General features: G+C 33.7%; 4 protein-coding genes across 4 annotated transcripts in view; 3 read left to right on the top strand and 1 right to left on the bottom strand.

Annotated features, from left to right (window-relative positions):
• LOC135959012 (uncharacterized) overlaps nt 1-4,770 on the top strand; it is a 33,704-nt gene extending 28,934 nt beyond the window's left edge. Inside the window, exons 5-8 of the mRNA XM_065509997.1 lie at nt 1,004-1,205; nt 1,277-1,440; nt 1,530-3,606; nt 3,681-4,770. Coding sequence (XP_065366069.1) covers nt 1,004-1,205; nt 1,277-1,440; nt 1,530-3,606; nt 3,681-4,701 — 3,464 coding nt within the window. The 3' untranslated portion in view covers nt 4,702-4,770. The remainder of the gene's footprint in view (nt 1-1,003; nt 1,206-1,276; nt 1,441-1,529; nt 3,607-3,680) is intronic.
• A 7,373-nt stretch (nt 4,771-12,143) lies between these two features.
• LOC135958353 (mitochondrial ornithine transporter 1-like) lies at nt 12,144-14,144 on the top strand. The gene is made up of 5 exons (XM_065509258.1): nt 12,144-12,768; nt 12,825-13,189; nt 13,253-13,334; nt 13,672-13,777; nt 13,853-14,144. Exons 1-5 carry the CDS (start codon nt 12,144-12,146, stop codon nt 14,142-14,144), a joined length of 1,470 nt encoding a protein of 489 aa, XP_065365330.1.
• A 3,268-nt stretch (nt 14,145-17,412) lies between these two features.
• Nucleotides 17,413-20,829, top strand: LOC135958204 (mitochondrial ornithine transporter 1-like). Its single transcript, XM_065509086.1, has 6 exons — nt 17,413-17,544; nt 17,612-17,680; nt 18,019-18,383; nt 18,437-18,518; nt 20,357-20,462; nt 20,538-20,829. The coding sequence occupies exons 1-6, from the start codon at nt 17,538-17,540 to the stop codon at nt 20,827-20,829; spliced, it is 921 nt and encodes a 306-aa protein (XP_065365158.1). The 5' UTR covers nt 17,413-17,537.
• On the bottom strand, nt 20,486-23,167 carry LOC135958203 (FAST kinase domain-containing protein 5, mitochondrial). Its single transcript, XM_065509085.1, has 4 exons — nt 22,179-23,167; nt 21,093-22,046; nt 20,906-21,018; nt 20,486-20,837 (listed from the first exon to the last, which is right to left on the bottom strand). Exons 1-3 carry the CDS (start codon nt 23,073-23,075, stop codon nt 20,929-20,931), a joined length of 1,941 nt encoding a protein of 646 aa, XP_065365157.1. The 5' UTR covers nt 23,076-23,167; the 3' UTR covers nt 20,486-20,837; nt 20,906-20,928.
• Between the last annotated feature and the right edge of the window lie 829 nt (nt 23,168-23,996).

A 23,996-nucleotide genomic window follows, 5' to 3' on the forward strand; every position in this document is an offset into this window, starting at 1 on the left:
CGGCAATTGACCTCAACTACACAATGTTCAAATTCATCATATTCAACTATAATAGCAAGGAAAATCTAAGACCCTGTCTAATTAGTAATTACGAGTTTTTTGAAATGGAATCTTGTTCTCTTTAGTAATCTAAAAGAGCAAAGTATTGCTGCTACCCCTGAAATCTGTATTATCATATCCACTCATCACCTGAATTGGTATACTCCCTCTCTTAGAAGATCATCAGTTAGTGGACGTCGAAGCAGTAAACGAAACTCATGAAGCGAAGTTTAGAAGTTCCGAAAATCTGTAGCAAATTTTTGTTTAGTAAGACAATTATACAACAGATTCAAGAGTCATCGGGCGGTAATCACAAATTTTTTCGTAAGAGAGCAGGTGATTTCCTTTTCGTGAAGAGTTGCTCTCTCTACCTTGTCTAAATTTCTTAAATAGGAGTATGCAATAGGTTTTAATCTAACTGACAGATAAATTATCTGAAACTACAAGTTCTGCCTCCTTCTCTCTGTCCCTCTGGAAGAAAAGCCGACTAGAAATCTCAGCATTATCTGAAAATCTACCAGCAACAGAAGATCTCCAATTAAAAATCTGAAGAAAATATCACGATTTTCGAAAAGTTACTAACTGATTAAATCGAAAAGTTCATCACTCTTAAAATCCGTGGCAGAAAACAGACAAAGTCAGCTTTGCAAAACTCGCGGATGTCATGGAAGGTCAACTTACAAAACTCAATAAAAGTTAAATAAAGAAATTAACAAAATAAATTAAATAAAAAACCATCTAAATTGTAACAAATACGAGTAATCTAACACCGCATGATGCATAAAGTACTAACAACAACTACTACCTACTTCTGCTAAGTACTAACCCGCCTAAAATCCAGTATATCATTTGTTTTCTTTATTTAAACAATTAACCTGTCTTTGGTTTATGATTTAGTTTTTACACCAAAAGTCACCACTTCTCCAAAATTTCATTTCTCTTCATTCCAAAATTTTCATTTTAGATGTGGCTGATGTTTTACGAGATTTTCAGTGTAACTTATGTTCAAAACTTCTAGGCTCACGGGCAGCATTGCAGCGTCATGCCAAGGAGGTGCACAGTCGCAACTCGACAGTGGTTAGTTGTCCCAGATGTCAGAAGCTCTTCCAGAATCGCAGCAATTTGAAGATACACATGCTAACGCATTCCGGCGTGAGGCCATTTAAGTGAGTCTTATAACTTAACTTAACTTCATCAAACATTAAGTGATATTAACTGTTTCTTTATCTTCTTTAAGATGTTCGGAATCGGAATGCAATGCCGCCTTCACCACCAAACAGTGTCTGCAATTCCATTACAAGAAGGTACACAACTATTCCCAGGAACAAATGCCGAAAATTGAACGTAGTGTCGCTTACACATTTGATGCTTATTCGGGTGGTATGAAAGTTGATTTCTTGGGTGGGTTTTATATGGTGTAGCTTGGTACTCCTGTATTTTCTATGTTTAATATATTTCTTTGTTTTATTTTTCGTTTTGCATTATAATAGAACAAGCTCCCCGTAGAAGACGCAAGAGTTTGGAAGATCAAAATTCGGTTATGAGTTCAAGCATACAAAGTGATGCTGAATTTTCGGATGACAACATTTTCGAAGCCATTAAAAAGTCCGGCAAATCTATTAAGGATCTGTGCCGTAATGAACCCAATTTATCACTGCTATCCTCGAAAATCTCCAGTATATTTGGTGAGAAACCACCACCACGCAAGAGAGGCCGCAAACCCAAAGATTACCATCTAATGGAGCAGCAGGAGCAAGAACATATGGAGCAAATGAGACGCAAACAAAATGCTCAATTAAGTTTAGTCGAGTCCTTCTTAACAACCACCGCCCAACGTTTGACGGCCCAGCAGCAAGTGCAACAAGTTGTGGCAGCAGCTGCTGCTGTCTCAGCAATGACTGGAGCTGCAGCTGAAGATCCCACTAGTAAGATGACGCATATGATGACTGGTATAAATACCCAGCATATGGGCATGAGCCATCATCACCACCAATCAGCCATGGGTCATGATGAAGAAGACGAAGAAGAGGACGATGAGGAAGAGGAACATGGCCACCATGGTCATCATGGTGGCCAACAAATGACCCATGACAATAACGGTTATCGCCATAATCCGGGCATGAATGCCATGGGTCAAAATCTGGTTGTGAGTAAAGGAAGTAAAAAGTGGATCAGTGATGATGATCGTCATTTGTCTAGAGACTGTGCGGTAGGTGAAATGGGCGGTGCAACTGGCATGACAACGAATCAAAATTCATGCGGCATGTCAGGTGGTGGCAACAATGATATGGCCTTGCCACCATTTGCTGTGCCACAGAGTAATAACGACGATCCCACAAAACTGATGGGTTCCAATAGAGATTTCCTTTCACGACTCATTAATTCTGCCAATCCCTCTCACAACCATCACACGGGCAATACACGAGAAGAAGACGAAAATTCTTCATTCTTAGATGTTGTCGAATCTAACAATGCTGCTGCAAATGGCCAAATGTCTCAGTATCATCACAATTCAGGAAATAATGCTGGTGCTGGAGCAGCTTCCAATGGTGGCAATGCTGTGACAAATCCCAACAACGGTTTGGGTGCCGCAAATGGCTCGGCTAACAATCAAGGTGAAAATAGTCAGATGTCGATGAATTCTTTGTCACAATCTCAAGCCTTTATGAGTTCATTTTATAATAATGCAAATGCAAGACTGAGTGGTACCGGTACGGGATCATCTTCCTCGGCCAGCATGTTGGTCGAGGCAGCTTTAAATTCTGTTGGCAACATGATCGACAATGATAATAATGACTTGAAAGTTCCCACCGAAAACAATATAAACACCGATAGTCCCATGAGTTCTCATGTCGATTCCGAAACGAATCGTTTTAATGCCTCAAATCCCATGGATAACTTGGAGAGTGAATTGAAAATGATGAAGAACTTAAATAATTTCCCCATGCAAATACCACCACTGCCAATGTTTCCGAACCAAGGCAATAATCTTAATTCTTGTAACATATCGCCCAGTGCTTCAACGCCAACAAATCCCCGAAGCAACCAAAACAATGAAGTGGATGTGGATGCCGGTTCTACGCCACGGGCACAACACATGGGCAATGCGGGCAATAATGATGCAGATCCATTTCCGTCAGCGGCCCAACACCGTACACCACCGTCACCCCAACCCATTTCTCCCGGCCGAGATTATAGCATGTTTGGCAATAATCCTGGCTCAAATGGCGGTACTCCCGGTGGTCCTGGTACAGCGGGTAGTAATAGCAGTGCTAATAGCACGGGGGGCAATAGTAGTAATAACAACATATCAGCCTCTTCACCATTACCCGCTGCTCTAGCTCAAAATCAACGAAGAAATGCTTCCAGTGTGGGTAGTAGTTATCCGGAACATGAACTCATTTCACCGGCTTCCTCACCTTCAATACCACGCTATAATTTCAATAATGGTGATGTTATGCGCCACAAGCAAAGATCTGACTCGGAGAATGACAGGCGGCAGGCTTTAACTGGAGGCCATAACCATTTGTCAAGTGATGAAGAGAACAGTATAATGCCGCAGAACAGGTGGGTTTAATATTTGTAATTTATAGTAATAAATTAATCTTAATTAAATTATCCATTTTACTTTGTAACAATAGCGTGGGCCAGGATATGCGTATGAAATTCCCTCAATCACAAATGGATTTGATGTATTCAAAATACGAAAGTTTAGCCAATTCCACAGCTTTAAAATATAACAATCAAAATATTGATTCACCCTCGGAATATCGTACCAGTAATTCTGCAGCGACTGCCAGTTCAAATAATGACATTTCCGATTTGCAAGGACTGGATATGTCTTCGCGTTCGAATGTCAGCTCTTCAAATTATCATCACAATTTCCAATTGCCCAGTAATAGTTCATCCAATTTACCAGGTATAGGCAGATATCACCATCACATATACGATATACTATCGGAAAGAGAGCAGAATCAACAGTCACAAGCCCAAAGTCAACAACAGCATCATAGTTCATCTTCGGGTGGTTCTGGCTCGGCCTCACAACACCAGCAGCAAGAGCATCCCAGCCAGTTAAGTATGCAGCAGCATCAATCGGCTATGCACAGCATGCTTTCCGATCAGCTGAACGAACAGGAACATGATCAAGCCACTTCGGTTGATTTAAGTCGTACTGCCAACTATGTGGTACCCTCCCCACCCCAACTACCCTACAACCATCCACATCATGATATGTTGCGAATGGCTTCATTGGATCTCACACCCAACACGAACATGTCTGTGGGCAACAATCGTTCATTCCTGTCATCGCAAATGCAACACCAAAGCCGCGAAAGTCTAGAGCATCATCGTCTTCTTTCAACTGTCGAACAGCATCGCATATTAGCTGCCTCAAATGCTGCTGCCGCCGATCAGCATCGTCTGCTAGTTGATCCCACAGCTCATTTACTCATGGAACAAAACAATCGTTTATTGGGTTCCGATCAATCCCGTCTATTGGGTGAAACAGCTCAGAATCGTCATATGGCTCGCGGTTTTGGTGCCTATCATCAAGTTGCCTCTAGTAATTATCACCCGGGCGTTCGACCACCAGTATTACCGTCGGCTAATCATCATGCTTCCAATCCCTCAAACTATCATCCATTCCCCGCATACTATTAGTTAAGGATTTAAGGTATGACGTGAAGTGATGTGATGTGTTACAAAATGAAGTCTGCTTTAGGTAAAGAATTTTTATTTCGAGCTGTATGTGTATGAATGTGAATGGAAGTGATGCAACACATATAAATAATATAGATAAAAAATGTATTCAGATTCAAAGGATTATTTAGGCAACTATTGTAAAGCGACCACTAAGGTTTACTAAAATTCAATAGGTTGGAGTTCTAATGAATATTTTCATATTTTATTGAGGCATTGCAATGAGATATTTTGAACAAAATGTGCCTACACTTCTCTTCCAAAGAGTGGACTGAGTTTTTGATAATGGATTTAATATTTTACTATTGATGATGGCAAAAAGTTTAAAACCTCTTTCCATTACGATTTATATCCAGGAGATCAATCATTATTTTGATTCGAAATTGAAAATAGATCTCGCATCTATGATCTTCATTTAATCTTGGTTATGTGTAATGATTCTAAGAAAAGTACGAACAGATAATGGAAAAGTTCTTTCATCTGAATTCAAAAGTAGTTTTTCCAACCAAACAATAACTTCAGGAAGAATTTGTGCCGCTTTTTCGACTTCTTCTCGATATAAACCAATCTGATTAGTTCTGTCAATTCAGTAAGTCATGGATCCGTATAATGATTCAAATAAAAGTTCGAACAGATTATGGGGAAGCTCGCCTTATTTCTTTGGAATCACATTAGAAATCATTCGATTATGCAGACTGTGCCGCTTTTTCGGCTTCCCTAAAGACATAGGGCTTGTTCGGAAATGCATCACAGCGATGCATCTGACGCTCAGTACATTCTAAAATAACTTTAGAACTTTATCCCAAAGAATACACTTTGGAAGCATATTATTCAAAAGCTGAATTACTAGAGAGACTGTGTTCTCTATACCCAGTTATAATCGTACATGGATCGCTTTCCATAACATCTAACAGGATTCAGTCACAACATTAAGTCAATTTTCGGACTTTTTCAAAAAGACTCCTTTAACTTTTCTCCATGAAAATATGACTGGCTTTAAATCCCGAAACTTGAGTACTAATCATTTATGCCCGATATTTTTTTTTATTTTAAACGCTTCAATATGCCAAGATATAAATTAGATGACTTTTGTGAGCACTACGATCTCATACGATCGAGTCAAAGGCATTTCAAGCTTCAATAGAAATTTTCTATTCAAGTTTTCTGTAGTAGTAGCATATTTTTACACTATCTGAGTTCTCAACATAGATGAACAACTGTGATATGTTCAGAGTATATATGTTTATGTTTATCATTTAATTAGAAAAGCTTAGCAGAGCTACAGCAAAGCTGAATCCGATAAATTATCTAGATGTTTTTCACACACTCGGAAAAAAACGCTTTCGCAGGATTTATAATATTTTCCGAGTTGGTACTCGGTTTGTGTAATTGTCGTGACAACGAGTGGTTATGTATGCCGAACACTACTTTAAACTGACTTTTAACGTTCAACTCACATGAGAACTCAAATAATGTGACTTAATTAATGTTCATTAAATCAGTTAAATGATTTAATTACAATTAAAATTGAAAATATATCAAAAGATTTATCTTCAAACAAACATCATACCATACATACGAGGGCGGGTCAATAAGTCCGTGACTTTTTCATTGAAACACAGGTTTTTGGAAAAAAATAATTTTATTTTTCAACAGTCTCCTTTTTTTGTTCCTTCCAAAAAATAAGATTTATCGACTTCATCAAACTAAGTATTTGATGACCGATTCATCCCGAGAGACCCACTGTTTGGTCTCTCGTGTGTCGTGGTGAATCCACGGTTACGGAACAAAAACTAGTCTCTATTGCGGTTAAACAATGCCAAACACTTCTGAGAAGTTTTCACATGATTGCAATCGATTGTGAGGAAACGCGTCACCCATATTGCGGACAGCTTTGTCATACCCTAATGATCATTCAAAATTGAAACCACTGAGCCATGTGAGATGCCTTTGGCTTCCACAATGTCTCGCACTTTCAATCCCAAAGCGGCCAACACCGTATCGTGAATTTTTTAAATTTTTTCGGACGTTCAGAACGTTCGGCATCTTCGTAGTTTGTACGGCCACATCGAAATTCAGTAAAACACTTTTTACCATTGAAATTGATGGTGCTGAGTTGCCATAGTATTTATCAAGCTTAGCCTTGGTTTGAGTGATGATTTGTTTCCCCAAAAAATAATACTTAATGAGCACACTTTTTTCCACACGCTGTAGTCTGCTATCAATGGCTGTCAAACACAAACTAAATGACGCCGCATATTCAAATTTTGACTGGTGTCAACTGACAGATGCCTGTTGACAGGAGCAATGTTGGCCTTTCAGTTAAAATACGGGAAATTCAAAAGTCACGCCCTCAATATATCGGTACATAAATAATACTTTGAATCTGAATCTCACACAAAAAAAAAACATTTAAATTTTATTTTTGCACTAAAGCATTTTGACACAAAATTTTAATTTCCATTTTTTAGCAAGTATGTAGTTTTAAACTGATAAATTTCACAATTACACTAGACAACAAATTAAAAAAAAAATAAAATTTTTGTTTGAGAAAAATACAAATAAAAAAACACAATTATGTGGAAACCAACAATAAAAAAACAAAATAATTTAGAAAATATTAAATAGCAGTTTTAATTATAATTTGTTCCTTTTATATAAAAATTTAGTTTATGTGATTTTGTTTAAAAATTTACAAATTTTAAGTTAAAACATAAATGTAAAATACACATCAAAATTTATTAATAAATTGTGCCAAGTTATAATAAAAAAATTAAATATAAAAAAAAAACAGAAAAGAGATAATATAAAACTGATAATGTAAATTATAAATAATAAAATTAAAATATTTATAAGTGTAATAAATATATAAAAACAAATAATATTAATTATGTAGTAAATAACCAATTTAAAAATGTAACAAATAAAAATCTATTCTTATAATAGAACAAAAAACGCTGATAGAAACCAAAAAACTAAAAAAAAAAAAAAGTACACCCAGATTTCAACAAACTAAAATTGGAAGCTATTTTTACACCTTGTATAATCTTAAATAAACGAACAAATTTAAAAAAAAAATACTTAAGAAATTTTATGAATTGAAACGCAAAAATTAAATACAAGTACAAAATAAACTCCAAGAAAAACAAAAACCATACCTACTCGCTCCACACTCAATGTATACAGAAAGTCCTTCAACAAAATAAATGAATCCTTTAACACAATGATATTAATTAACATCCAGAAATACGAAAAATTTAAAAGCTAACAGCATTTCATTTCTAACCATATATGCCTGTACTATACTATATACATATACATATATTTACTATATAAATGAATGAATGAATGAATAAAATATATATTTCAAATAATATATATTTAATTGTATGTATTTATATCTATATATATATATATTTTAACTTTTAAGTATGTATCTCGAATGTCACACATAAATTCTTACAGTCTAACTTAGTTCATTCCCTCATAAACAGTACATACTTATTTAAATGTTTAATATCCTTTTTTCCTTTAATCACTCACACCTTTAACTTTCATATATCTTTGGTTTATGTAACAAATTCCCTCGTAAGTAAAAACATTTATACGAATCTCCCCCAAAATTAACAAAAAGTAAGTAAGTATTTGATTGTAGTTAATAGTCAAATATTTATGATAAAAATGCAATAAATAGAACATTTTTGGTATGAATTATGTTTAGCATTTCATGTAAAATATTAAAATAATGAATAAAAATAATAAATAATATAAAGTTACCATATATTTAATACATTATATACATAAATAATATAATATTAACATAAACTATATACATATGAAAATAAATTTACCAAAAATATAAATAAATTAAAAAAAATTGAAGAAAGTTTTATTATAATTGGTAGACCAAAACTGCCAATTGTTACATCCAACAAACATTTAATTTTGGTCTGAAGAATAGAGGAGCTAAGATTTGAATGTCGATTTTTTGAGTAAATGTCGTTAATATTCAAATGTCTGTTAAACTTCCTATTATCGAGCCTTTTTGAAAAATATCGACCCTTAACACCGAAAATATCTTAACCAACAATATAATAGATTTTCACTTTTTAATGCAATTGCATTATTTAGGATAATTTACATAATTAAAATTAAATAGCAAAAATCCATTTAGTACAAAATAGAGTTGTCAAAACGGTTTTCGAATTATTCGAAAAACCGGGTTTTTTCCAATTTTCCGGTTTTTTTAACCCGGTTTTTACAAAAGGACGGTTTTCGAGTTATTCGACAAACCGGTTTTTTTTGTCTCGAATTATTCGACAAAATCGAATATTTTTTAAAATTTATTTTAAGATTTTATGCGATTATTTTTAATAATTTTAATACAACAAGTAAGAGAGCTATATTCGGCTGTGCCGAATCTTATATACCCTTCACCAAATTATACTTAAAAATTGTTTTTTATTTTTTTTAAAAAAAGTTTTTTCCATTTTTTTTTTTTTAAATCTTTTCTGACAAAAAAATTAAAAAAAATATTTTTCCGATTTTGACCCCTTGTAGGGTCCAACTTACTATGGCCTTATACATACAAGTCGTTGCACAGGTCTTTGAAATATCTATCATTAGATATCTATTGTCTATATTAATGATTTAGTAATCCAGATATGCGTCAAAAATAGGTCAAAAACGAGGTTGTCCTGGTTTTTTCCTTATAACTCAGCCATTTGTGGACCGATTTTCTCGATTTTAAATAGCAATCGAGCTGGAAGAATTCCCGATATATTGATGTATGAATCACGTATGTTATTTGGGGGCCACGGAAAGTTGATTTCAACATAGTGGCGGACAGACGGACATGGCAATATCGACTTCGCTATCTATAACGATCCAGAATATATATACTTTGTGGGGTCGCAAATGAAAAATGTAGAAATTACAAGCCAATTGACAAAAAAAGGCTAAAAGCCGGTTATTCGAGCCGGTTTTTGATAGAAAAAACCGAAAACCGGTTTTTAAAAATTATGCTTTTTCGAATTATTCGAATATTTGACAACTCTAGTACAAAAGCATCTCACATGGCACAGTGGTTTCAATTTCGAATGATAACTTGGGTATGAGAAAGATTCCCGCAATATGGGAACGTTCGCAGAAGTGTTTGGCATTGTTCAACCGCAATATGGACGGGGTTTTGTGCGGTTTCGTAACCGTGGACGAAAAGTATATCCACAACAACACAGCAGAGTAAGTTTCCCGGGGTGAATCGATGCCATGGGTAAAAATGTTGAAAATTTAATTTTGAAATGCGAATATCTCCTAAGCTATAAGAGTTAATTGGTAGCTAAGACAAGAATATATTGCTCGAAGAAGAGATTCTATATATGTATTATTCTTTTAAATCAGAGAACAAACGAAAAAATAGTATTGTTTTAAATATTTAACATACCGAGGTGTCCTACTTTGGGAACCCCTGCCCGCGCCCTTGGTGGGCTCATGAGGTCCTAATTCAAAACTTTAATTCGACAACTCTTTTCGCTTGTAAAATTTCATTAAAATCGGACCAACCGTTTATAAGTTACAGATTTATGTCCCTCTTTATTTTTCTTCACCAATGTACAGCGCCCTCTAGCGTGAGTTTTAGGTAAAAATAATTATCAAAATAATAGTAAGATACCACAACTTTCCGGGATAATAAAAATTAATAGGATTTGTTGTATCAAATTTTAAATGAATTTTTCTTGTTAGCCAGCTTTGCAAAATCACTAACTTCAAATGCGTGTTAAAGAAATCTAGCGCTGAACTGAAAAAAAGCCTTGAGGGTTTTGTTATGGAAAACGTAAGCTTTCATTTGCTTTTGGTTTCATTCCATTCCGATTTTGGTTGTTGCACAATGTTATTATCTCTTATCTCTTCTGCAGCCCTAAAATTCATCATAACAGATTCAAGTTACGTATGAACACAATTACCCTGTTTGGTGAAAGAACAAATACGTCCCCAGGGGACATTAGGGCCCTTCAAAGCCATTTCGCTCTGCACGACTCCAAAATTGGCCAGTAACAAAGCACGTCGTTCAGCCCGCAAACTGTGTACAGTTTTGTGTCGTCATCTAAGAGCACAGTGTACGGTGAATAATCCAGTAAGTAGTCTCAAATCGATCTTTACGAGCGATAGCATCTTTTGGGATTTTCGTTTGGACAGAGTCATGAACCGTTTGGCCTGCCTGAGCCTGCACCTCATAGCTAAATAAGGCCCTAAATGCCGCATGGCTATCCGATATAACAAACATCCTCACGCTCCTCAATATCCTTCTCAAACATTTAGTTGAGCATTTCAGGATGGCGTAAATTTTTGTTTGGAACCATCGGTAAACAGCATATGATGTACCTAGTCTGTAACATGTAGTCTGATACTGCAACACTATTGTCGTTCCCAAAGATTCCTAGAATCCACATTTTACCAACCCGACCACACAGATTATTTAGGGATATTCCCGGTAGTCAGGGTGCACTCCTATGGGACTCTTCCATTGTCAATATATGTAAGGGTGGGACGAACAGGAAGCACTCAAAGCATTTTTAGGACAAGTCCTAATGGACACAGTAATAGAAACATAGATGAGATGATAGATCTTATCTTCTCAGAATGGTTTTCCGATACTCACATGACTTAATCTCACTAATATGTGTTTTAAATATGTTAAATGTTAGTTAATGTTTAAAAATATTCAAACTTCATTAAGCATTTTTCATCTTTAAAATCAATTAAATTTGGAATCGAAGAATATATTGCTCGAAGCTTTATTCATACGATTGACAATTTGTTAATTGGCAAGGACCGTGAAATCTGTCAAAAATTATTTCCGATACACCGAATCAAAAGATAACAATTAAGAAAGTATGTTCGGTCAAGCCCCACCATACATATAATACCCTACACTAAGTAAAAGAGCAAAAACATTTTTCTTTTAAAATTTCAATAATTTATATTTTTGAGTGATTTTCGGAAGTGGTCCTTATATGGAGGCTATGACCAATTATGGACCTATCACCATGAAATTAGGTAGTGTGAGTATACCAACATTTTTAAGCGATTTATTCATATGGGAGCTATGAGTTGTTATGCCTTCTACTGAGTTTTATATTCCGAAAGGACATTTGTATGATGATTTTGGTTGTGTCCTTAGGTCTAAAAAAACTAATTTTATCAATTTATATTTAAGACGAACGGCATAAGTTATCCTAAGTCGATTGGTATCAACTGATGACTAAAACACATTTCCTGCAAAGCTGTTGAATTTTGAATAAAAACAACAACTTGGCAATCAAGTTAAATTGCGAATTTCGATTATAATAACATAAAATTCTCCACTTTTATAAAAAGTCAAAAAAGATAAAAAATAACATAAAATGAATAAACAAAATAAAAATAATTTAAAGGGTGATTCTTCCTCCACAATTGGTATCATTCCATACCATAAAGAAACCATTCGACAATCAACCCTAAAACTAACCTATCTGGAGTATTTAAAGAAAAAATATGCCCACAAATACCTCAAGACAATACCACCTAACAATTCAAAACAACATGAAATATACGAAGAATTTTCCAAAAGAAAAACTAAATGGAATTTTTTCAAAAATATACCAAAAGTCAGCAAAATAGACTACCAAGAAAATGAGATTGAGGACTACCCTCTGCAGATGGAGAAACCAACTGAAGAACTCTTAAGCAAATCAAAGAAAACAAATATTTTTAAAGATTTATTTAGATTTGAAACAAAAAAGCCTGTTAACGAAGAAGTAGATGGTTTTGTTTGGGTTGAAGATCCTCAAGACTTAAAGAAAAATAGTTTGCGTTGGAAATTAAGAAAATATTTTCTGCAAAATCCCGAACTGGATAAAGCCAAACATAAAGATGGTGAGGATTATATGTTTGAGGATTATGTGTTAATAGAACCAGATATAGCTCAAGATTTCCAGCAAGTTAACAAATTTAAACAGGGTTTGATAGATTTTACAGCAGGATCTTTAGGTAATTTTGAAAACATAATTAAATTAAATAATAATCTGGTATCCCTTAATTTGAAGCTGGTATAGCTCAAGTTTATGTGTCCCAGCCCTTGGATACAGTTAAAGTGAAACAACAAACCTTTCCTAAACTCTACAAAAACATGTTTAAATGCTTTCTTCACACCTATCGTAAGGATGGCTTATTCCATGGTCTTTATGCCGGCACTCTGCCAGCTGTGATCGCTAGTGTAGCCGAAAATTCGGTATTATTCGCTGCCTATGGCGCTTGCCAGAAATGCATTGCTTTTGTTATGGATATTGATAATGTGGGTGAATTGTCTGCCTTGGGTAATGCTTGTGCCGGATTTATGGCTGCCTTCTTTTCCACATTTACTTTGTGTCCCACGGAATTGGTTAAATGTAAATTACAGGCTGTTCACGAGGTAGGCAAGTAATCGATTGCTATTTGATTATATGAAATATGTATTAGATTTTTGGTTTTCCAGATGAAACACTATGTAGCCAAGCATAGCAAAGCGACACCTATAACGGCTTTTAAGTTGACAAGAGATATTTTTGTAACTGAAGGTAAGAATTTACTTATAGATCGAAATGTATTTTTCAGAAACAATTATCCAAACAATATACATACATATGTATGTATGTGTTGGAAATACTAATATGATACAAATGATAAGATGTTGGACAATCCCACTAATTTATTTAAAATTTAATACAGATAACTCTGGTAAGAACAACATATTCGAAGAAGTATATGCTAAACTCTACCTAATTTTTGTCTGAGTAGAGTATAAGTACATCATCTAATGAATATAATCTGATAAATCAATTGTCCTTTGATTGCTGATTTTTACTATTTCAATTTTAGAAACTATTAACTTAGTACTAATCCACATTTTGTTAGGTTTGCCCGGATTTTATCGTGGTCTAACCTCAACTTTTGTACGTGAAATGCCCGGATTTTTCTTCTTTTTTGGTAGCTATGAAGCAACAAGAGAATTTTTCACACAGTAAGTCAAACTTTAATGATAACTTATATGTAAATAAAAGCGAATTGTTATTAAAATAATTTTCTTTTAATCCAGACCCAACCAATCCAAAGAGGATATTGGCGCCCTTAAAACAATGTGTGCTGGTGCCTTTGGTGGCATTGTCTTGTGGACAACCACATTTCCAGCTGATGTTATAAAAACACGCATACAAATAAATAATTTAAAGGGTACCATGTTGTCGGTTGGTTCAGATATTCTACGAAAAGAGGGTATTTTAGCTTTTTATAACGGCCTGCTGCCCTCAATTTTGAGAACAGTACCCGCTACGGCAACCTTATTTTTAGTTTATGAATATACTAAGAAAGTTTTAGCTGATAAATTGTAATGTGAAAAGTACTGTGAATTAAAGAAGGTTGAAGACAAAATCCGCAAATTTTAGTGAATTAAATTGCAGGGGGTCAATTGATCCTTTTGGATTACAGTGAGACTGTCTGATAGTTGTCAACGCATTAGATTCACATACCGGTTACAAAGAGTCAGTTACCTTACTAGCTTCATGATTGTTTCCTTGATCAGCTACATAATTAGATATTTTAACATTTACGGGTGCTAATTAACCTTAAATAGTTAATAAGGCATCTCATGGACAGTCCAACAACCGATTGTTTGTAATGAATTACATCTGGTGGGTAACATAACTACTATTTAAAGTGCTGTACAAAGTAATCATTTAAAGTGACTACACTCTAGGTTACTTAGAGCCACTTAAGTGAAAATTTACTTCACGCTAAGCGAAAAGAAAATAAACTGTATGAGAATTTTTGGGAGTGTCTTAAAAACGTGCGATTTTTTAAAATTTTTATTTTATTTTGAAACATTCTGGCAACATATGGATGGTGAAGAGTCTCAAACCTTAGAACAGAGTATTTGAAATTGGCCAGATTCGTTCTTGGCGTCAAAAGATGAGCAGCCTTTTTGGCTCGGATCGAGCAGTTCTTCTGTATCGATCGATGCAAATAGCAGTCGGACTGAACTATAAGGCGGGTGAGGCAAAACTTGCCAACCACTTCATTATAAAAAGTTTTTAACAGGTATTGCTACATGTGTCCTAGTGCTGTCATGATGGAATATTACGATTTCATATCTGACCGCATATTCTGGGCTTTTTTCGGCAAATGATCGCTGCAAACGCTTCAGTTGCGTTCAATACAGGTTCCCTGCAACGGTCTGGTCAGATTTCAACAGCTCATAATAAATAGAACCCTTTTGATCCCATAAAATGCAAATCATTACCTTAGCGCCTTGGATATTTGGCTTTGGTGTCGATTCGGCTGGTTGGCCGGCTTCACATGCGATCTCTTACGCTTCGTGTTATTGTAGTGGATCAATTTTTCCTCGAAATTAATGATTCGATGCAAAAATGATTTTTTTTCATAGCGTTCAAGTATCATTTTGGACATGCAAAATCGTCTTTCAAGGTCTCTCGCCTTCAATTCATATGGTACCAAATTTCCCTGTTTTTGAATGAATTCTGCTACTTGCAAACATTTTAAAATTGCTGCTTGAGTAGCTCCCAAAGATTTTTCAAGCTCTTGTTGAGTTTTACAACAATCTTCATGGAGTAATGCCTCCAATTCTAAACTTTTTTGGCTGGCCTGAGCGATATTTGTCTTCCGTGTCAAAATCACCACTTCTAAACCGCACGTTGAAACCGATGGAACATACTCACCATAAGCTTTGGTGAGCAATTGGTGTCGGCAAATGACAGATATGTACCCTTCAAAATGATATATAAGATATTAAAAAGGAAAACCGCGTTCAACAGATACGCCATCTATTGTAAATCCCGCATTGTTAATTCATGAACCTTTATCAGCACGAATTACTCACAAAAAAGTGCAGTATGAAATTAACGTTTAAAGTAACTACACTCTAGATTACTTAGAGACACTTAAGTGACAATTGACTTCATGCTAGATTACCTGGGAAATATAAAGAAGTGACTTATCTCTGCACTACAAAGAGCACATACAGTGGTGGCCAGGAATTTAAGACAAAAATTGTTTGCTAAATTCCACGTGATTGTCAATTATTTTTTCAAATATTTCCACAAATATGTATGCATGAGGACTGTATTAACACACAAGTGTGTTTTATTCGACTGTGTCAATTCATACCTATTCACCACGAGCACATAAAATTTTTCTACAACTTGACCAAAATTTTTTTTTTTTAAATAAACATATTTTCTCACATTTATATCATTATATTTTTATTATTATAAAATATTCGGACCAAATTTCGTATTTTTAGTTCCATTAGTTTCGGTCATATCATGTTATTAACAGCGGATGTTCGCTGAGGTGGGTCAACGTATTTCCACATATCTTTGTCCATATATGTTTTACCGATTTTTCCAAACGTTTTTCAGAAACTAGAAACATTAATAATAAATTTCATACCCTTAGAGGTCCTTTTAATTTGGCTCTATCGCACTTAAAATTCAGTTGATGAAAAAATTCAAGTATTTGTCTTAAATTGGTGGCCACCACTGTACATGTCAAATGACCCAAAATTTATTAAGCGATTAGAAATTAGTGACAATTACTGTCTATAAGGGATACATTGATTACTTCCTTATCTGCTAGGTAACGACCAAAGTATACCAAGTAGTCCAACTCTCTATTTTATAAATTTACTCTCTCACATATACGGGTACTGTGTAAATTCAACACCCTTGTGAGAGAATTATACACATCAAAAGTCTCGAAATTTTAACTATAAATTGTCCAATAAATATAGTTTGATACGCGTAAATTCACTAACACACATTATTTTATAATTTTTTTCAACACATTTAGCACTTTTTCTTTTCCGAAGCAAGTCCATTTCGCACAAACTAAAAAATATTTTTTTTATTAATTTTGACGTTTTATTTTGTTTGTGGTAGGTTTTAAAATATAGAACAGAGTTTCAATTTTTGGTATTGAAAATAGAACAAAATTTAAATAAATTAAAATTTAAACATTTTTTTAGAACTCTGTGTGTATGGTGAAAATTCAAAAGGAACCAACACATATACATTTTTGTAACTAACACATATTTAGACTTAGGTACTTTTTCACTAACACATGTATAGAGTTAGGTACTGCTGTCAAAGAGTTGGACTACTTGTTATACTTTGGTAACGACCCTCTTTATAACTTTATACAAAATACAATACTCTCAATAAAAATGAAAAGAAAGAGGGAAACGGAAACATTTCTTAGTACACCATTTCCCAACTTAAAAAAAATATCTCCCCACCCAAAAAAATACGTTATCTTAGCACAAACAACTCGTGCATGCATTCTCCCTCTCTCAATCAAAATAAAACATTTACTTTTAGCAACAGTTTGTTGTTTATGGCGATAATACATAATAATTATTAGTCAAAATAAAAACAGAAAAAAAAGTAACAGAAAACGTGCATACATGACGCAATTTTACTGATAAGAAATGAAACTCTTATTAAAAGAGTATTTATAACTACAAGCAACAACAACAATTAGCTAAGAGCTAAAAAGAGCAATGAATAGTTCTCAAATATACTGATAAACTCTGTTAATAACAATTCTAGTGTTCATATGTTTTTCCAATTCGTTGTGTTTAGTTGTGTCTAAGAAGAGTTCCAGTGGAGAACTGATTTAGTGGTGTATTCAAAACATAATTTTGCTTCTTTGTTAATTAGGGAAAATTTTATTCTTTTTTAATTGTTTAGTTATAAAAAGCCATCAATATGTTGGGTAAGGAACTTGAAATTTATTAAATAATATGAGTCTGAGGACTAAGAAAATCAATTATTTGTTGCAGATGTCACTGGTAAAACTACAGATAATAAATTGCTGACGGGCTGTATAGACTTTACAGCGGGTTCTTTGGGTAAGTACTAAGCATTTGTTTTAGTTTGTTTTATACACAGAGTTTGAAATGTGTTTAATCTATGAAACTTGAGTAAAGATTGCACAAGTTCGAAAATTTAAAAAAACATTAAAATGCATTAAAATAATATATGACTCTAAGCGAATTCTACCTAGTATTAGACTTCCTATTAAGACGTTGTAAAAAAATTATTTCAAGTACCACAGATTGGACCTTCCATAACTTACATTGATAAGATAATTTTCGTCTTAATATTAATATTCACGTGCTCACAAATTTCATTCATAAATTGCAATTGAATTGTAAAAATTATCTATATTTGTTTTCCTCTGTTACAGGTGGCGCCCTACAAGTTTATGTTTCCCAACCTCTGGACACGGTGAAGGTAAAACAACAAGCCTTTCCCAAACTCTACAACAATATGGTGGATTGCTTTGTAAAAACCTATCGGCAAGATGGTATTTTCCGCGGTCTATATGCCGGTTCCATACCAGCTGTTATAGCAAATGTGGCTGAAAATTCTGTATTATTTGCCGCCTATGGTGGCTGTCAAAAGGCGGTGGCATATGGCATGAAAATAGAGCATACTAAAGATTTGCCAGTAATAGGAAATGCATTTGCAGGATTTTTGGCTGCATTCTTTTCGACGTTCACACTATGTCCCACGGAATTGGTTAAATGTAAATTGCAGGCTTTAAGAGAGGTTTGTTAGACCTAAAATAATATATGTATTTATTACAACATTAAATATTCCAGATGCAACTACAAAATCCCAAAGCTTCTAATAATGTGCATATTACACCCTGGAAACTTACCAGACAAATAATGGCTACTGAAGGTAAGGTTTAAGTAAAATGTGTTTTTTATGTTTTTGAATTGTTTTTTTATTATAAACAAAATAGTATTTAGTTGTGAGGGAATATAGTTTTGTTAAAAAAAAACTTTTATTTATGTTATCAGCTGGCAAATTCTATGAGCAAAGATAAGATTCTTGGAGAACAACATGATTAAGGTAGTGAAGGAGATTGAATTTGAAGTAGGTGTGACTAGTAAATTTAGTTACTTTGCAAATATAATTGAAATATCTCTTTTGAAATCCCTCAAAATATGGTTTTTATCTCCAGTAACTTAAAGTATTTGTTTAGATGATTAAAAAGTGAGGATTTCATTATACTAACTAAATTTACATAATAAAAGTAAAACAAGAGAGTATATTCGGCCCTACCATATGATAATATGGTAGGGCTTATCGATGGTTTAATATAGAAATGTCGTATCTCGTTTTTTTACATATTCTGGTAGACAGGACTCAAATAGACCTCCTTTAAAAAATTCAGTTTCCTAAGTTGACGAACAAACAGATTTATAGTAATTATAAAAAAGCCCTAACTCATTTAAAAAATCGTTTGAAAGAAAAACCTGGCTTAATATAAAATTTAAAGTTAAATCCGATTCCAGCATCTACAAAATATTTGTACTCCTAAAACAGATTTTTGGGAGCGGGTCTTATATGGGAGCTGTGTTAAATTATGGACAAAATTTAGTGATTTATATTTACTACTATGACTTTTGAAAAATAAGGCAAAAAAGTTCTTGATTTTGCAAAAAAAAAAAATCAAAATTTGTATGTCATGAGTTACAGAACATTTATTTTGATAAATATCCTACTCGCATCCCACTAAGCGAGCAAAAAGTTCGTAAAGGAAAAGACCTAAGCTTTCTTTTTAAAAAATGCTCATTTTGCAAAAAAAAAAAATCAAAAAGTTTTTGATTCTGAAAAAAAAAAAGACAAACTTTTTTTATTTTAACTATTTGGGACAAATTTTGCTAAGAACAATAGGTAATAAGTTACATGGATAAGAAAAACATCTGCTTGGCCAAAATGTCAAATTTTGACCAACCATCCCCCCCCGTTAAATAGTAGAGTTCTTGACCGATCTTGTGGAAAAATTGTGTCTGAATTACTATCCAATTGAACTAACCTTGGTGCAACTTTCATCCCGATGGGAAGACATCGATTTCAAAATTTGGTTCATTTGACATAAGATCCCCAATATTTATATTCAATGATCAAAAAATATTTATTTTTGTTAGTATTACGAATTGATGTTCGTTTAAATTGGCCTCAGCTTGTTTATTAATAATCATTCAAATAGACTTGTTGGATAGTAGACTTATTTATTTCCTGGCTTAGACAACCAATGAAACCTGGAGGGTAATGTACATGTCTTAATATAGCATTTAAAATAAGTATTTTGGTAGCTTCATTAAAATATTTTTACAGTTTTTGCCAATAACCATTGGAAATATTTGTTATTCTGAAGAATATTTTCAGTATATTTTCTGGGAATTTTTCTGATTTGTAATAAAAATTATTTAGCTATGGATATAATCCAAGACTTATGAGTTAAGAGTACAGGGAATAGGGAATACAATTCGACGAGAAAAATGAATCGGCTTCGGTTGGCTAACGACTAATTATGGGAAAATAATGACTATTGAAGCAATGTCAGGATATTAATTATTTAGCACTCTTCGGCTTACTACGCCTTGTTGCCTAAAACTGGATATGCAATACAAACCGACGAGAAAAATGCATCGGCTTTAAATATTAAATTTGATTAAGAGTGAAAATTATGAAAAATATTTGTTTAATCATATTTTTTTTTATTTCAGGTGTACCCGGTTTCTTTAGAGGCCTCACATCAACATTCATGCGTGAAATGCCCGGTTACTTCTTTTTCTTTGGTGGCTATGAGGGCACCAGACAATTTTTGGCCAAGTATGCATATTATTTTTCATAATTTTTTTCTTTTTATTTTCTTTTACTTACTTTATTTATATTTTTTGTTTGCAGACCCGGACAATCCAAAGAAGATATAGGCGCTTTAAAAACTATGTTCGCTGGTGCCGTAGGTGGTGTCACTTTGTGGACGTCTATTTTCCCAGCCGATGTTATTAAATCACGTATACAAGTTAATAATCTTAAGAGATCAATGACCTCGGTAGGTTTGGAAATAATACGCAAAGAAGGTGTTGTGGCTTTATACAATGGTCTATTGCCCTCGGTGTTGCGTACTATACCAGCAACAGCTACTTTGTTCTTAGTATACGAATACACCAAAAAGACTTTGAACGAATTGGTGTGACCTGAAATCTGAATTTATAGTAAATTAGTTTAATAGTGTTATATGGACTAATTAATGTGTTTAAAAATAAGCTTACTTGTTGTTTATTGTTTTTTTTTATTATAAATTAATGACTGTCGCAAGACGGCGTTTAACAAATTGTATGCGATCTTGGTGGGTTTCTAGCTCACGCCATTCATGCCAATAAATCTAAAATGGAAGTACATAAATTTTTACTATAAATAAACAATTTTTTAAAATTATTTATTTGAAGCTGTACTTACCACCACATATTTATGACCCAATATTTCTAATTGTTTCAATTTCATATCAAACAAACCAGTATGTCTATCTTTGCCCCGCACCACATTATTCCAGCCAGCTATTACAATAGCTATTGTATCCACTTCTTTGCGATTGTTAACTCCCAATAATAAATCACGTGTCAATATGTCACCATTATAATTTTCAGGACACTCAGGAGAAATCTCTACAGATTTTTTTTGCTCACGATCATAACAAATAACAACATCCGATCTCTCATAGTTGGGTAGTATATGTTTAAACTGATTGTGAGGCAAAATGCCATTTGTGATTTCCTTAATTTGCAATAATATATTATCCGTAGCATTCAATTTGAATTTCGAATTACGTTCGGGTATATAATGAGTCAACATTTTACCCATTGTCTTGCGATATTTATCCTGTAATTGTGCTCCCTCATAGCCTTCCTCCAACAAATTTAATTTCACAAATGTATCCAAATGGAAAATTTCCCGACACTTGGGTAAATTTGAGCCAACCGCATGCTTTAAAAATTTCCTTTCCAAAGCTGTAGACAACATATCTTTGTCGTAGTAACCCCTAAGTGTTAAGAAATGTAAACAATTTGTAAAACATTTAGGATGCTTAAGAATTTCCTCTATACGTCCTTGTAAAGATTGTAAAATCTTTTCACACAACAGCTCTTCGATTTTACTGGGTGTGCGTATGTTGAAGAGGGCTATAACCAAACTTATGCGTTCCAAATCTTTTAGTCTAGTCGATTCGAGTTGATCATGAAATTTGTGCATAATTTTCTCAATGATTTCATCGTGACAACATTGTAATTCGCAGCCAAGTAGAGCCACATGAAGGCAGGTCAACAGATTCATGCTGTCTAATTTTTCTTTATAAATTTTATCTAAGAGTTTCATCATAATGTCGGCTTGAGGTAATCTGGAGCTATAGCGGAGAACCTTAGTAGTGGGAATGGAAATCACAAGTATATTTTCAGTTATTTTGAATAAGTTTAATTTGTGAAGATATTTCATTGAACATTATCTTATTTCATAGGTACAATTACAAATTTCACATTTATTTATACCCACCTTTAAGATCGCCACAAAAGTTATATCATCCACCGTATGCAACTCATCCATTAAACGTTGATACAAATAACTCAGCAACTCCGTATTACGTATTTGAGTCTGAGTCTTAAAGAAACCCATTGACATGACACCCAATTCCGCCAATGACATTTCCTTTGCACACTTGGCCAAATTCACCTCAAAATCAAACATATCGAATACGGTACGCCGCATGACATTACACAGAAACATGGTTTGAACCAATTGGCTGGGTTGCATTTTCAATACTTTGCGTCCCAACTTGCGTAAAGCCTCCCACACAAAATCACAAATACGAGCCAAATTCAATTTATACCAAGCATCAGATATTAGAAGCAATTCATTTGTTTTCCAATTCTCGATACGACGACAGCACTCTATATCAAGAGTATTCCAAAGTTGTACAAAATTTTCAGAACGTACACTAGGTTCTTGCGGCAATACAGCCAGCAATCTTAGGGAATCCTTTAATTGTTCATCACTCAACAAATGGATCTTGTCACAGTAAAGGCTAACAAATTTGGTAAATTGATTTTGTGATATTAAGGTATTAGATTGTTGGCAGTAACAACACAGGAACTTAAAGCTATCAAACAATTGATTGACGGAAAGATTTTCTTCATTGGGTTTTAAAATGTCCACACTTAGTTTGTTGGCTTGTACAATTTCCTTATACTCGGGTAATATTTGATAGGAATTTAAGGAGACTTCCAAAACATGATGGGCATGCATATTCTCCCTATCCATGAAAATTTTTGCATTCATGCTGGCATAAACATGTACAAATCTGTTTGTTTGCAAGGGCCATTTTTGCGCCTTCAATTTGTTTAAATTTTTGGTATTATTTAAGAAAACACTTTTAACTATATTTCTAAACATTTTTATAACAATTTTACACTAAATTATAAACTATTTAATTCATTATTTAATAAAACTTAACACTTTTAGCAGATACGCAACGAAACACTTGTTCACCGACGCGGTTTTTTTTACAGAATGTCATAATGAAATCAGCTGTTCAGCATGTTTTGGTGGGATTGTGTGTGTTGTTTTTGTTTTGCTATGAAAATAATGTAAACAAATGTTTGTTTTTTCTTATAGAAATAAAGAGCAAAGAAGAAAGAGAGAGAGTGTAAGTTAACATTGATAATGTGTATGAGAATAACATGTGTATATACATTTTATACCATTTAAAATTGTTGCTGAGTTATAATGTTGTATACATTGTTTGAGGAAATTTAACAGAGATTGTTTCTGCTATTGTTTATTTTAACAGCACTAAATAATAGTACAGACACAAGTGGCCAAATTTGTATTCAAATATTCAGTGATCGTTTGTGTAGTTAGTTCGTTTAGATATTGCTTAAGGTTGTGTCGCTCTGAACTAAAATAGTAAAAGGAGGGAAAACTGGAAAAATAGGTACCTTTAGTTTCTAAACATTGAATATTTGTTTAAAAGGAAAATTTGTTTAGCTCACTATAGTCACAAAAATAGCTATTTAGAAAGTACCTTTTCAAAGTCTACCTTCAAGTGGGTGAAAACGAGTAAAATTGAGAATTTTGTGTTTATCCGTATTTATGTCTGTTTATTTGTTTGTACCTTATAGGAGGTAAAATTATAATTACGATATTCTTCAAACTTTGTCCGAATATCTCTCCTATAATTTTACATAGTCTAGCTGAAAATGTGCGGTAGTGGATTAGTGGGCGAGGCACCTCCCATGCAAAGTAAATAGTATTTTAGAATATCTTCAGAACTATAATTGTGAGTCTTCAAACTTTATACAAATCAATTTCCTA

Source organism: Calliphora vicina, chromosome 4 (genome assembly GCF_958450345.1).
Source record: "Calliphora vicina chromosome 4, idCalVici1.1, whole genome shotgun sequence".
NCBI classification, from domain to species: domain Eukaryota; kingdom Metazoa; phylum Arthropoda; class Insecta; order Diptera; family Calliphoridae; genus Calliphora; species Calliphora vicina.

Bases quoted from the DNA above. Each gene is read 5' to 3' on its own strand.
- LOC135958353 (XM_065509258.1), top strand. From the start codon at position 12,144: ATGAATAAACAAAATAAAAATAATTTAAAGGGTGATTCTTCCTCCACA. The intron at 12,769-12,824 runs GTAATTTTGAAA...CTTAATTTGAAG, and splicing joins TTTTACAGCAGGATCTTTAG to CTGGTATAGCTCAAGTTTAT. The intron at 13,190-13,252 runs GTAGGCAAGTAA...TTGGTTTTCCAG, and splicing joins AATTACAGGCTGTTCACGAG to ATGAAACACTATGTAGCCAA.
- LOC135958204 (XM_065509086.1), top strand. The intron at 17,681-18,018 runs GTAAGTACTAAG...CCTCTGTTACAG, and splicing joins CTTTACAGCGGGTTCTTTGG to GTGGCGCCCTACAAGTTTAT. The intron at 20,463-20,537 runs GTATGCATATTA...TTTTGTTTGCAG, and splicing joins ACCAGACAATTTTTGGCCAA to ACCCGGACAATCCAAAGAAG.
- LOC135958203 (XM_065509085.1), bottom strand. From the start codon at position 23,075: ATGTTTAGAAATATAGTTAAAAGTGTTTTCTTAAATAATACCAAAAAT. The intron at 22,047-22,178 runs GTGGGTATAAAT...CCCACTACTAAG, and splicing joins CTTTTGTGGCGATCTTAAAG to GTTCTCCGCTATAGCTCCAG. The intron at 21,019-21,092 runs GTAAGTACAGCT...CTTCCATTTTAG, and splicing joins TGGGTCATAAATATGTGGTG to ATTTATTGGCATGAATGGCG.